This window comes from Danio aesculapii, chromosome 24 (genome assembly GCF_903798145.1).
Source record: "Danio aesculapii chromosome 24, fDanAes4.1, whole genome shotgun sequence".
Taxonomy (NCBI): Eukaryota; Metazoa; Chordata; class Actinopteri; order Cypriniformes; family Danionidae; genus Danio; species Danio aesculapii.
Genome location: NC_079458.1, coordinates 41,940,331 through 41,956,217, shown reverse-complemented (window position 1 = coordinate 41,956,217; position 15,887 = coordinate 41,940,331). Strand labels below are relative to the sequence as shown.

At 34.1% G+C, this 15,887-nt stretch overlaps 1 protein-coding gene across 1 annotated transcript in view; it reads left to right on the top strand.

Moving 5' to 3' along the window:
* Window positions 1-6,826: 6,826 nt before the first annotated feature.
* Window positions 6,827-15,887, top strand: part of LOC130218269 (piezo-type mechanosensitive ion channel component 2) — a 92,706-nt gene continuing 83,645 nt past the window's right edge. The window contains 3 exon segments of the mRNA XM_056450410.1: window positions 6,827-6,874; window positions 7,237-7,522; window positions 7,852-8,065. Coding sequence (XP_056306385.1) covers window positions 6,827-6,874; window positions 7,237-7,522; window positions 7,852-8,065 — 548 coding nt within the window.

The following is a 15,887-nucleotide window of genomic DNA, read 5'->3' as shown; positions in this document are numbered from 1 at the left end:
ACTTATTGGGCATAAATGTGTTCAATTAATACCTTTAAGTCTCTGCTTTAACACTGAAAAAAATTATTCAAAGATGATTCCTTGGATTTACTCAATTTTTTTTTACGTTAAGTGGTTGTAAACAATTTATTTGGGCTGAATTTAAACAAACAAATTAAGTTGAACATTATTACATTTAATTTGTTTGTTTAAATTTAACACAAATAAATTGTTTGCAACAGTTCTGCATGCAACACTTTATTCAGTGAATCCTGTCACCGTGCTGCCGTCATGTCCACTTGTTGTTTTTGTCGCGGAAGCAACAGCGAGGCCTGATTGGAGGAGAACCGGCTTGATCTGGCCAATAGCAGCAGGATTACAGTCTGAGGTGCCGGATGGGTCAAACACCTGCAGTGTGAAGTAAATAGATTTACTTCTAAAAGGCTTACAGTATGTGTTAAATACATTTACAAAGAGGAAAACGAAGGATGTTATAGCTATAAATGTAGTTAGTTTCAGTTAGTTTTGAATACAGTTTCAGTTCGTTCTAGTTTTTTATAAAACTCCCGTTTTTATTTATATTTCAGTTCACGAACGAAAATGAATTAAAATTTGAGTTTTTGTTTTTCGTTCATTTTCGTTAACTATAATAACCTTGGTAAGTGTGTGTGCGTGTACATGCGTGTGCATGTGCGTGCGTGCGTGTGTGCGTGCGTGTGTGTGTGTGTGCGCGTGGGCGCGTTCAGCAGCTTCACATCTGGAACACATTTGCTGGTGTTGTTTTTTCGGTGGCGGTGCTGAAGTTCCCAACCCCCAGCCCTGCTTTATTTTCTCTCTGAGCTCTTTCTCTCTTTCACAACTCTCCTGAATCATACTCTCTGACCAACACGCACACATCTGATCAGAAAACTCCATATGGACGTGTAGAGCAGTGTGTGTGTGTGTGAGAGAGATGGTGATGTTGGTCATTTCTGCTGGTTGAGTGGTAGTTACTCCAGGAATGTTCTCCACATGCTCAGATCTTTATGGATCGTGACAGGCAGATAATTAAGACCACGCTCTAAGTGTTTAAAGGTGTGTGTGCATGAAGTCAAGTTGTTTTAATATTATTATTCTTATTACAGAGTCCAAGACAAACAACTAGCAGTTGCTTTATCCAAGAAAAACAGTGTGTAATAAATATAAGGGTGACAGCTGAGCGTAAAACACCACAATCACAAATAAACACGAGGAGAATAACTGAAGGCGACTGTGTTGAAGTTTATAATATCAGATTATGTGGACTGATATACTTTAAAAAGTAAGGTAACACTTTAGAATAGTGCTCCAATAGATAATGTTTGTTAAAGTATTTCTTAACATGAACAAACAATTAGCAATACATTAATGGCAGTATTTATTCTACTTTTGGTAACCAATACATTAGTAAATATCATTTAAGTTAAATAATGCTAGTTCATGTTGAATCACAGTGCTTTGGATTTTAATAATGCATTAGTTAATGTTGAACTATGATATATGTGTATATATATATATATATATATATATATATATATATATATATATATATATATATATATATATATATATATATATATATATATATGTAGTTAGTGTTTGAAATTAAGTTATTAAATTTACCCATCATCAGGAGTGTCTTCTAGGCTAAATTAAATAAATAAATGAAACATGAAGAGGAGAATAATAGATATAGTGCTCAACATGAAAGAGTTCCCCTGTTTTTAAAATGAATATTTTGATCCATTTTTCAGTGAATATAAACAATAATTATAGTTGTTTATACAATGTTTATACAACATAAACAGATTCATTAAGCAGTTTTATCCATTAAAATGCTCTGCAGCTATTAAGGGGGCTTTTAGAGACACAAACACACACTTACAGACTTACACACACGCACACGCACAAACACACACACACACACATATATGTTTGTTTTTGTGAAAAGTGGGTACATTACATAGGTTTCCATTCATTTTATACTGTCCAAACTGTATATTGTATTGCCCTCACCCTACCCTACCCCTAAACCCAACCATCACAGGAGACTGTGTGCAGCTTTACTCTGTGATTAAACTCATCTTGTGGGATCTATAAGCTTTTTGAGAAATGAGGACGTCACCAGTGTCCTCATAATTCACCTCCTTTTTGTAATACCTGTGTCATACCTGTGTCATTATACAGATTTGTGTCCTGATATGTCACAAAAACATGTACACACACACACACACACACACACACACACACACGTGTATTTATATAATTACAGAAAGCAAAATCTTTTTGTTTTGGTTTATAATCTTAGTAAATGTGTTTCCATCATCTTTAGCACATTTTTTCTAAACATTAATAAATCATTTTTCTAAGGTTATTTTGCACTTTTGCACTTTGAATCTGAAATTTTCATCTGTAATTTTTGCACGTTGATAAATAAATTCAACATCACGTTGTGTCAGTCGTATTGTCACGCTGGCAACTTTTGTCCGTCATAAATAATAAAAAACGGGTACTATTTTTCCTTTTTTTTGGATACAAAAAAGCACTTTGAGAGGAGTTTTGGCAGTTCAGAGCCACCGTACAAGTGAAAAGCTAAATACTGAATAGTGTCAGCCACAGATGACAAACACAGTGCATAATAAAAGACAAAATGTGACGGACACTTGAGAACCCCTATTTGCTGGATTCAGTGACAGGCGCACACCTCTACCCTGCTGCTGATTGGTGTGTGTGTGTGTGTGTGTGTGTGTGTACATTATAATAGATAGCATGATCCACTATTCCTCTTTCTTTTTCTACTTTGGAGAAGAGAGAGGAGAACAAAGTATCTCTGCTTTAAATGACTCATATTGGATTGAATTTGCAATGGAATAATTAATACGCATCGGACTCAGTGTGCAAGGTTTGGTTACGTGACGAATATTGTGCTTAAAGCTTTACTCATCCTCTTATACTTGCATACTCGTGTGCATTTTAAAATGTATGCATCTTGGTGTTTCCGTTAAGCAATATTTTGTGATATTTCAAAATGCGCATATAAATATGTGGATTAAAACAGCCAATCATGATCAGCTGAAGGTTTCTAACGTCATCTGCAGATCTTTTTTTCCCCGTTAAGATGAGCTCTTTGATGGCGCTGCACTGAGCCGCATTCACTATGGTAATACGGTAAATATAGTTGAAGGAAACACTGATGGTTTTTTGTTTTCACACTGAATCAGGCCTCGTCCAAATAAACAACTGATTTAGCTAAGCGGGGCTTGTTTTATTTCAATCTGTGTGTATTAAACAGTTGTGAAGTGATGTTATTTTTTCTGTTTGAGTTTTGGGATTGGAGGATCACTCAGCAGGCCTCTTCACTGACCCCAAGCCAGTTTTATTTGAGCCTGACAGATGTTGTCTTTGTAGCTGAAGTCCGTTCTGTATGAATTGAATTTTGCTGAGTTATGGGTGTCGATTTGATTAAATCTGTGCTGAGAGGCTCACGTTACTCTTCTAATCATTCTCTACCTTTAATTTAACAGTTTTACTTGAGTATTACAATTTTAGGTGTTATTTACAAAATCAAGATAACTGGTCATGTGATTTTTTTAAATTATTTTTTTTAATTGAATTTTATTTTATTGCATTTATTATAATGCATTGCATTTTAATTTAATTGCATTTTAATGCATTGCAGTACATTGCATTTTATTTTATTGCATTGCATTGCATTTTATTTTATTGCATTGCATTGCATTTTATTTTATTGCATTGCATTTTATTTTATTGCATTGCATTTTATTTTATTGCATTTTATTTTATTGCATTGCATTTTATTTTATTGCATTGCATTTTATTTTATTGCATTTTATTTTATTGCATTGCATTTTATTTTATTGCATTGCATTTTAATTTAATTGCATTTTAATGCATTGCAGTACATTGCATTTTATTTTATTGCATTGCATTGCATTTTATTTTATTGCATTGCATTTTATTTTATTGCATTGCATTTTATTTTATTGCATTGCATTTTATTTTATTGCATTTTATTTTATTGCATTGCATTTTATTTTATTGCATTGCATTTTATTTTATTGCATTGCATTTTATTTTATTGCATTGCATTTTATTGCATTGCATTTTATTTTATTGCATTTTATTTTATTGCATTGCATTTTATTTTATTGCATTGCATTTTAATTTAATTGCATTTTAATGCATTGCAGTACATTGCATTTTATTTTATTGCATTGCATTGCATTGCATTTTATTTTATTGCATTGCATTGCATTTTATTTTATTGCATTTTATTTTATTGCATTGCATTTTATTTTATTGCATTGCATTTTATTTTATTGCATTGCATTTTATTTTATTGCATTTTATTTTATTGCATTGCATTTTATTTTATTGCATTTTATTTTATTGCATTGCATTTTATTTTATTGCATTTTATTGCATTACATTGCATTGCATTGCATTTTATTTTATTACATTTTATTTTATTGCATTGCATTTTATTTTATTGCATTTTATTTTATTGCATTTTATTGCATTGCATTGCATTGCATTGCATTGCATTTTATTGCATTGCATTTTATTTTATTGCATTTTATTTTATTTTATTGCATTGCATTTTATTTTATTGCATTGCATTTTATTTTATTGCATTGCATTTTATTTTATTGCATTTTATTTTATTGCACTGCATTGCATTTTATTTTATTGCATTTTATTTTATTGCATTTTATTTTATTGCATTACATTGCATTTTATTGCATTGCATTGCATTTTATTGCATTTTATTTTATTGCATTACATTGCATTTTATTGCATTTTATTTTATTGCATTTTATTTTATTGCATTACATTGCATTTTATTGCATTGCATTTTATTTTATTGCATTTTATTTTATTGCACTGCATTGCATTTTATTTTATTGCATTTTATTTTATTGCATTTTATTTTATTGCATTACATTGCATTTTATTGCATTGCATTGCATTTTATTGCATTTTATTTTATTGCATTACATTGCATTTTATTGCATTTTATTTTATTGCATTACATTGCATTTTATTTTATTGCATTTTATTTTATTGCATTACATTGCATTTTATTGCATTGCATTTTATTTTATTGCATTTTATTTTATTGCACTGCATTGCATTTTATTTTATTGCATTTTATTTTATTGCATTTTATTTTATTGCATTTTATTTTATTGCATTACATTGCATTTTATTGCATTGCATTGCATTTTATTGCATTTTATTTTATTGCATTACATTGCATTTTATTGCATTGCGTAGCATTACATTGCATTTTATTTTATTGCATTTTATTTTATTGCATTGCATTACATTGCATTTTATTTTATTGCATTACATTGCATTTTATTTTATTGCATTTTATTTTATTGCATTACATTGCATTTTATTGCATTGCATTTTATTTTATTGCATTTTATTTTATTGCACTGCATTGCATTTTATTTTATTGCATTTTATTTTATTGCATTTTATTTTATTGCATTACATTGCATTTTATTGCATTGCATTGCATTTTATTGCATTTTATTTTATTGCATTACATTGCATTTTATTTTATTGCATTTTATTTTATTGCATTACATTGCATTTTATTGCATTGCATTTTATTTTATTGCATTGCATTTTATTGCATTGCATTTTATTTTATTGCATTACATTGCATTTTATTGCATTGCATTTTATTTTATTGCATTTTATTTTATTGCATTTTATTTTATTGCATTACATTGCATTTTATTGCATTGCATTGCATTTTATTGCATTTTATTTTATTGCATTACATTGCATTTTATTGCATTTTATTTTATTGCATTACATTGCATTTTATTTTATTGCATTTTATTTTATTGCATTACATTGCATTTTATTGCATTGCATTTTATTTTATTGCATTTTATTTTATTGCACTGCATTGCATTTTATTTTATTGCATTTTATTTTATTGCATTTTATTTTATTGCATTTTATTTTATTGCATTACATTGCATTTTATTGCATTGCATTGCATTTTATTGCATTTTATTTTATTGCATTACATTGCATTTTATTGCATTGCGTAGCATTACATTGCATTTTATTTTATTGCATTTTATTTTATTGCATTGCATTACATTGCATTTTATTTTATTGCATTGCGTAGCATTACATTGCATTTTATTGCATTTTAGTTTATTTTATTCGATTGCAATCTATTCTATTGCATTGCATTGCGTTTTTACTTTAATTTACGATAGTGAGGCATTTGGACTTTTCTGACTAATCCAGTTGTTTTCTACATGCACACAACTGTAATATTCAAAATTTAGGATGAATTTATAAATGTTTTTTCTAGTCTTGCCATGGTTTACATTTGCTTAATTGTAACATTTTAATTAGTAATTTGGGAAAACATTTGCCTTGTTACATATATTTATATATTGAAAAACATTTTAATTTTACTTTAAGAAGTCAGACTTTGCCTTTAATACTTTGAGATTTTAGAAACTACACATCATTGTCTTTCAGTATAGTGATGATTTCCTCTGTAAAGCCTATTGTTTCATATTTTCTTTCAGAAAGTGTTGAAATATGATTGTAGTTGAGCCTACCATCGTCTTTCTGTATTTATATAGCATGCGTTCATTTTGAAGACAGTGGAAGTCACTCTCTAATGCCTTTTTATTAATATTAATAATGATATTTGTGTAAATGGCCACAGTAGTGGTTTCAGCATCTGATTCTTTCATTTATACAGTGAAGTTTGCAGTTTTGTTTCTGTGGCAGAAGACACGGATTCTTTAGATGTTTTTCCATGTTTTCTTTTCCTCCTCCTCTGCCGGTGGAGGAAGTGAGCGCTGATGTAATGTGACATCAGAGATATTCATGTAAATCTGCAGCACATGGGAGTATTAATCAGAGCTCTGCTTCATAACACACACTGGCAGTATGTTTGCTCTAGATAACTCACTCTTCTGACCAGCCCAAGCTTCTTGTCAGTGCTGAAATATGCTCTACATTTATATAGAAACATTCTAAAATGTTCATTAATGAATGTATTTGTTATTTATTTATGTTTTACAAAAGTCTCAGGTCTGCACTAATAAATTCATACAGTAACTCTGACATTTCATTACAGTTTATTACAGTGCATACAAATGATTCGGCCTTCAGCATGCTACAACTTTTCTGACTCCCAGTAAACCTCCATTGTGGTGTTTTCAGGAAAAGGAGGATGAGGAAGAGGATGAGAACAGAGAAAAGCTGGAACTGGAGGACGAGCTGCTGTTTGAAGACTTCGAGTTGAGAGACGAAGACTGTGAACTTCCCGAAAATGAGGAGGAAGAAGAAGCGGATGACGGAGACCTGGAGGAGCCCGACATCGAGGAAAGCACCAAAACCAGGATCCTGCGGCAGATAGCAGACTCGGCGTCCAAACTCAAGGAGATCGTTGGCAATCTGATTACCAGCGCAGGAAAAGTAGTCGTAACCGTATTATTGGGCCTCACAGGTGGGTCGCACAGAGACAGACATCAGTCAGCACATATGATCAATACACAGCATTCATTTATTAACTCCAGATGAATACAAGCTCGAGTGCATTACATCCCAGAGCTCAAATCAAGTATAGCTACAGTCACATTTACAGCCGTTCAATCAATAATCGCCTGTGAAGTACAGTGATTATGATAATCTGATCAGCTTTCTGTTTAAAGGGATAGTTCACCCGAAAATTAAAATTAGCCCATCATTTGCTTGCTCTTAAAGCACAACTAATTATTAATATTTAATGTCTGCACCTTTACTGTGAGCTGACAGTGTTTATGTCTCCGTCTGCAGGGATGATGCTGCCGTCTTTGACCTCCTCTGTCTACTTCTTCACGTTTTTGGGTTTGTGCACGTGGTGGTCTTTCTGCCGCTCCTTTGACTCGCTGCTCTTCAGCTGTCTGTGTGTCCTGATGGCCATCTTCAGCGCAGGACACCTCGTCTTCCTCTACCTCTACCAGTTCCAGTTCTTCCAGGAGACCGTTCCACCTGGAAACACCTACGCCAGGTGAGAACGTGGAATAAACCCTTTTTACATTTGCATGTTTCTAAGCATTGGAAGTACATCTGAGGTATTATCAGACTGTAGTATATCCTGATGTTGTTGAAGAGTACGTCTGCAGTATTATCAGACTGTAATATATCCTGATGTTGTTGAAGAGTACGTCTGCAGTATTATCAGACTGTAGTATATCCTGATGTTGTTGAAGAGTACGTCTGCAGTATTATCAGACTGTAGTATATCCTGATGTTGTTGAAGAGTACGTCTGCAGTATTATCAGACTGTAGTATATCCTGATGTTGTTGAAGAGTACGTCTGCAGTATTATCAGACTGTAGTATATCCTGATGTTGTTGAAGAGTACGTCTGCAGTATTATCAGACTGTAGTATATCCTGATGTTGTTGAAGAGTACGTCTGCAGTATTATCAGACTGTAATATATCCTGATGTTGTTGAAGAGTACGTCTGCAGTATTATCAGACTGTAGTATATCCTGATGTTGTTGAAGAGTACGTCTGCAGTATTATCAGACTGTAGTATATCCTGATGTTGTTGAAGAGTACGTCTGCAGTATTATCAGACTGTAATATATCCTGATGTTGTTGAAGAGTACGTCTGCAGTATTATCAGACTGTAGTATATCCTGATGTTGTTGAAGAGTACGTCTGCAGTATAATCAGACTGTAATATATCCTGATGTTGTTGAAGAGTACGTCTGCAGTATAATCAGACTGTAATATATCCTGATGTTGTTGAAGAGTACGTCTGCAGTATTATCAGACTGTAGTATATCCTGATGTTGTTGAAGAGTACGTCTGCAGTATTATCAGACTGTAATATATCCTGATGTTGTTGAAGAGTACGTCTGCAATATTATCAGACTGTAGTATATCCTGATGTTGTTGAAGAGTTTTGAGAAGCACGACTCCAGTATTATCAGACTGTAGTATATCTTGATGTTGTTGAAGAGTTTTGAGAAGCACGACTCCAGTATTATCAGACTGTAATATATCCTGATGTTGTTGAAGAGTACGTCTGCAGTATTATCAGACTGTAATATATCCTGATGTTGTTGAAGAGTACGTCTGCAATATTATCAGACTGTAATATATCCTGATGTTGTTGAAGAGTACGTCTGCAGTATAATCAGACTGTAGTATATCCTGATGTTGTTAAAGAGTTTTGAGAAGCACGACTCCAGTATTATCAGACTGTAATATATCCTGATGTTGTTGAAGAGTATGTCTGCAGTATTATCAGACTGTAATATATCCTGATGTTGTTGAAGAGTACGTCTGCAATATTATCAGACTGTAGTATATCCTGATGTTGTTAAAGAGTTTTGAGAAGCACGACTCCAGTATTATCAGACTGTAGTATATCCTGATGTTGTTGAAGAGTTTTGAGAAGCACGACTCCAGTATTATCAGACTGTAATATATCCTGATGTTGTTGAAGAGTTTTGAGAAGCACGACTCCAGTATTATCAGACTGTAGTATATCCTGATGTTGTTGAAGAGTACGTCTGCAGTATTATCAGACTGTAGTATATCCTGATGTTGTTGAAGAGTACGTCTGCAGTATTATCAGACTGTAGTATATCCTGATGTTGTTGAAGAGTTTTGAGAAGCACGTCTCCAGTATTATCAGACTGTAGTATGTCCTGATGTTGTTGAAGAGTACGTCTGCAGTATTATCAGACTGTAGTATATCCTGATGTTGTTGAAGAGTACGTCTGCAGTATTATCAGACTGTAGTATATCCTGATGTTGTTGAAGAGTTTTGAGAAGCACGTCTCTAGTATTATCAGACTGTAATATATCCTGATGTTGTTGAAGAGTACGTCTGCAGTATTATCAGACTGTAGTATATCCTGATGTTGTTGAAGAGTACGTCTGCAGTATTATCAGACTGTAATATATCCTGATGTTGTTGAAGAGTACGTCTGCAGTATTATCAGACTGTAGTATATCCTGATGTTGTTGAAGAGTACGTCTGCAGTATTATCAGACTGTAGTATATCCTGATGTTGTTGAAGAGTACGTCTGCAGTATTATCAGACTGTAATATATCCTGATGTTGTTGAAGAGTACGTCTGCAGTATTATCAGACTGTAGTATATCCTGATGTTGTTGAAGAGTACGTCTGCAGTATTATCAGACTGTAGTATATCCTGATGTTGTTGAAGAGTACGTCTGCAGTATTATCAGACTGTAGTATATCCTGATGTTGTTGAAGAGTACGTCTGCAGTATTATCAGACTGTAGTATATCCTGATGTTGTTGAAGAGTACGTCTGCAGTATTATCAGACTGTAATATATCCTGATGTTGTTGAAGAGTTTTGAGAAGCACGTCTCCAGTATTATCAGACTGTAGTATATCCTGATGTTGTTGAAGAGTACATCTGAGGTATTATCAGACTGTAGTATATCCTGATGTTGTTGAAGAGTTTTGAGAAGCACGACTCCAGTATTATCAGACTGTAGTATATCCTGATGTTGTTGAAGAGTACGTCTCCAGTATTATCAGACTGTAATATATCCTGATGTTGTTGAAGAGTACGTCTCCAGTATTATCAGACTGTAATATATCCCGATGTTGTTGAAGAGTACGGCTCCAGTATTATCAGACTGTAGTATATCCTGATGTTGTTGAAGAGTTTTGAGAAGCACGACTCCAGTATTATCAGACTGTAATATATCCTGAGGTTTGGTGTCAGGAACGCTGCCTGGATTTATTCAGGATCAGTTTCTCCGAGGCGTCCCACCCTTCCTCAAACATCCTGTGAAGGCCGTTACTCTGAGCTCCAATGCTCAACTTGTTCAGATTTGCTGAAGTTTTTTTTTAGACTTCATGCCAGGTGAATGCTCTGATTTATGCTGCAGATCATTGATAAAACTGCCACCTTATGCTGTATGTGATAATAACATGGTGGATATAGTACATATGAATTTTATTTATATTACCCATAATCATGCTGTATATAAAAACATTACAGAAGGGACAAATTGATTGTCATAAGGGTTACCATATCAAGTCACGATGCATTTAAAGCACATTGTCACATATTATTTACAATGACATACTCCATTTTTCCAATACTTGTTGCACTTTTTTGAATCAAGTGTTAGGTTAAACGTCAGTCTCTCCATAGAGTGTATTTCCTTCACAATTCCTATCCATTGAGCCCATGTTGGAGAATCAGCCTGTAACCATTTTAGAGTTATGGCTTTTCTACTGCTCACCAAAAGTATTTGTGTAAAGTATTTGGAACAATTTCTGCCATTTTTAAGTTTACTTCACTATATTGCAATTAAGCCATCCAGCATGATGGCATATGAGCAATTCCAGCATTATGGATGAGACATCAGCAGAAAAGACTCAAAACATAAATTTACATAGCAGGTATACGTTAACATTATATTGAAACATCTGTTTATATTTTCCAGAACAACAAAAGTTACGAGATCAGACAAATATCAATCTGCAAACGTGTTTTATATTTTAAATAAGCAGTTTACAATATACAGCATACTTTTCTGTGAAATAAACTGCACAACCCAAAAGAAATATGGCTAATCAATCTATAGAACAAACATGATTGATTTTATTTTATTTTACATGTTTGCATTTAAGAGGAAAAAGCTTGGTTATGTATGTGACACCTCTTTGTTATGGATGTGACAGATGTGACTTTGGCACTCGTGAGACTTTGGTAAATCACATATTATTGTTTGTAAACATTGACAGATAGGTTGTTGAGTATTTCTACAGTACTGTAAAATACAAGCCTACACAAAAAACTTTCACTGTTATGGTAAAAACAAGGTTGACATTTGCATGGAACTGTTCATTTATAGACTAATCCAATGACTTGGGCTACAAGAAATCTGCGCGTGCAGAATTCTGCAGATTTTTAGCCCATCATTGATTCTGTTTATTTACTTGTGTAAATGTGTGAAAATGTATATTTATTCAGTTTTGAAATAATTTTCAGTAATATTATTGACTAATATGAAAATATTTATATGATTTATTTACAATATAGGTTGTAAATTAATATTTTCTGTCTTTTAGTAGATATATATGGTAGATATAAAGGTATTACTTTTTATCTAATATATTAAGGTTTTAGTTATGATACTCTCAAAATAATTCTGCATAAATCCGCAGATCTGCGCAGAAACAGCAAAAAATGTCCACAGATTCCGTCTGGCCTGACCAATGACCAATGAGATTACAGCAGCGCTTCAGAATAAACACAAAAGGAAAATTGAATAATAATGAAGCGGCGAGCGGGAATCCTGTGTGTCTGCTGACCCATGGGTTCAATCATGCTGATTTACAGACCTGGCCTGTTTGTTATGTGACATTATGGCGACTCATGTCCGGTGTCCGTCTGTGTGCATTGAGCTCATGTGTGCTGATCTGGTCATTAATGTATAGTTCTGCTTCTGGAACATCCGCTCAGCTGGATTTGATTATTGACTATTTGATACAATCCCAGGACTATTTTGCTCTTCAAAACTCCTTCAGTAGCTTTTGTGACAGCAACAGGTTTATAAGCTCAAACCTGCACAGGAGCAGCTTATTTCAGGATTAGAGTCATTTCAAGTGAAGGTGGTACTGAAAGTATGTGTACCAGCTGCTGATATTTCCTTCTTACTGTATTATATATTTGGGTACTGTATTAGAGTTGGGAAAATAATAATAATTTATAACAATAAACAATAAATAATATTATAATAATATAAAATCAGGGGAAAAAAAATTATAATAAACTTATGTAATCTACACCAGTGTTTCCCAACCCTGTTCCTGTAGGCACACCAACAGTACATATTTTGAATGTCTCCCTTATCTGACCCATTAACTTCAGGTTTTGGAGTCTCTTCTAATGTTCTGATGAGTTGATTCCGGTGTGTTTGATTAGGGAGAGGTTGAAAATGTGTACTGTTGTTGTGCCTTAAGGAACAGGGTTGGGAAACACTGATCTACACTATGAAAGGTTTCAAAGAGAATTTTATATTTTATATTTTAAGTGACATATATAGTAAAATGTAAGTACTAATATATACTTTTTAAGATACACATACTTTAAAAAGGTATTCACCCCAGTTTAGTGCAACTTCTGAGGGTACACGGTTAAAGACTTATTTTTTAAAGGAATATTAATATAATTTATGGCCGTCATGCATGTGCATTGTTGAAAGCTAATATGCAAGTGATTTATGCAGGAATACACCGAGTGATGAAGCGTTTCAGGTTTAATTTTGGCCCATTCTTCCCGCAAACAAGTATTAAGGTGGGCAACAGTGCGAGGTCTTCATTGTCGCATTATGCACTTCAAAATGCGCCACATGTTCTCTATTGGAGACAGGTCAGGACTGCAGGCAGGCCAATCAAGTACTTGTATCCTCTTCCTCCGCAGCAGGACTCTGTAATGTGTGCAGAACGTGGTTTTACATTGTCTTGTTGACATATGCATGGATGTCCCTGGAAAACAAGGGAGCGTATTTTGCTCCAGAATATGTTCAGCGTTAATGGTGCATCACAGAAGTGCAAATTACCTATGCCAATGGCACTGACACAACCCCATACAATGACAGACCCTGGATTTTGGACTTAATGCTGGTAACAGTCTGGATCAGAGATGTATAAAGTACTAGAGACCCAGACTTAAGTAAAAGTACAAGTACTCTATCAAAAAGTGACTTGAGTAGAAGTAAAAGTGCTCTTTAAGCACCATACTTAAGTGGAAGTACTAAAGTATTCAACATTTTTTGTACTTAAGTATTGCAAGTAGTTTATTTCAAAATTTACTACTCAAGTACTGAAAGTAAAAGTACAAGTATTGTGTAATGTAGTTATTAAAGAATGCAGTCAAAAGACATATTGTTTTGTTTATTTTAAATCTCTTTTTTGGGGGCACGTCATTAAGCAGAAAGAAAAGAAACATGACTTACAATACTGTTTTTCTCTCACGCTTGAACCACAGATCTGACAGATTATAACAGCTTTAAAATCTGAAATATTTTATGGCTTATGGCTATGATTTAGTATTCAAAAATGTTTCATTTTGATTATGTTTTAATTAAATTGGTCTTAAACTTCATATTTTTATAGTATATTTATTCATTCTGGTACTTTTACCATAAACCAACATCTCAACCATTTGGTAGAGGCTGATATTTTAGAAATTATGGGATGTGTTGGGGGAAAATGTATTGATTGTGTTAACTAGCGACATTAGGAGTTAAGAAATGCAATAAAAAAATTCTATTGGTTTTTTCTTGGTGTGACAGTTAAATGGTTACTTGTAATAAAATTGTGTCCTTTAATACAGCAGTAATATATATGAACTGTACCCTTAATTTGACCCGCTCAAAGAAAACACTCTTTCTGAATGTATCAAACAAAACTCATGCACAGAAGACAGCATGAGCATTTATAGCAAATAAACAAATGTAAATATTCTCCCGCCTGCTTTATAAACGCTGACAGGCGAGGTCTTACACCCCTTTGATTGATTATTGTCTTCACCTTCTCAACAGAAAGGGCTGCTATCGGCTTTAGAAATGAAAGCGTTGTTCACTGATGGCGGGAAGAACAGCCGCGGTTACAGTCTATGTATGTATAATACGCGGTTATCACAGGTAATCTATAATAGACACAGTGGAGAAAACTTGCACCTCATACACGCCCAGGTCTGGATCCACAAGTATCGCTTTAACAACCAAGAGGAGATGAACAGTTAAGTCTCACAACATTTCTCTGTAGTAGTAAAATAGCGGCTCGTGTGCTGTGCCGCCTTCACTCGCCCTCGCGCCCCTGTCCTTCGCCATAGTATTGCGACACCGCACATAGGAGATAAATGAGGTCAGTACGTAATAACCCGTTATGATCTATTACTGAACCGATATCGACCATTTTGACACCTCTAGTAACGAGTAACGATGCAGCTCATAAAAAATCTATCGGAGTAAAAGTATTAAACTCATCGAAAATATGTACTTAAGTAAAAGTGGAAGTAGGAGAAAAAAACAATACTCCAGTAAAGTACAGATACTGCCTTTTAGTACTTAAGTACAGTAGTGAAGTAGTTCTACTTCGTTACTATACATCTCTGGTCTGGATGAGCACACAGCGTCCATTTGTCCCAAAAAACACCTGAAATACTGATTCATCTGACCACAGTTTCCACTGTGTGATGATCCATCCTAGATGTCTCAGAGCCCAGAGAATTCGACAGCGCTTCTGGACACTGTTAACATAGGGCTTCCTTTTGACACAGTATAGTTTTCACTGGCATTTGTGGATGTAACTCCGTATTGTGGTACTTGACAAAGGTTTGCTGCAGCCCATGTGGTGATCTGGCTTATAGATGAATGAGGATTCTAGATGCAGCGCCTCCTGAGGGATCGGAGATCATGGTTGTTCAGCTTAGGCTTTTCTGATTTGGGGTTTGATTAAGCGCCGTCACTTTAAACATAAACGTCATGAATGTCACATTATCCCCTCACATCTCTATCCCCCCTCAGACGATGGTAGTGACTGTGGTATTTGTGTGTAATGAGCATCAGAATCATTAATGGATATTCCCTCAGTCAGATGCTCGAATCTCGGCTCTCGCAGATGAAAAGTGCTGCTGGTTTTGGTGGCGACGGAGAAAGGAGACTCCAGCTGTTTCTCATTACTGTTGGCCTGCGTTTGCATTACACAGCTGCTTTCAGGAGCGAACGAGATGGAGAGAAAGAGAAAAAACAATCAGAGGTGACTCAAAAGACCCTTTGAGTAACAGAGATGCAATTCTTCTCAATTAGTCCT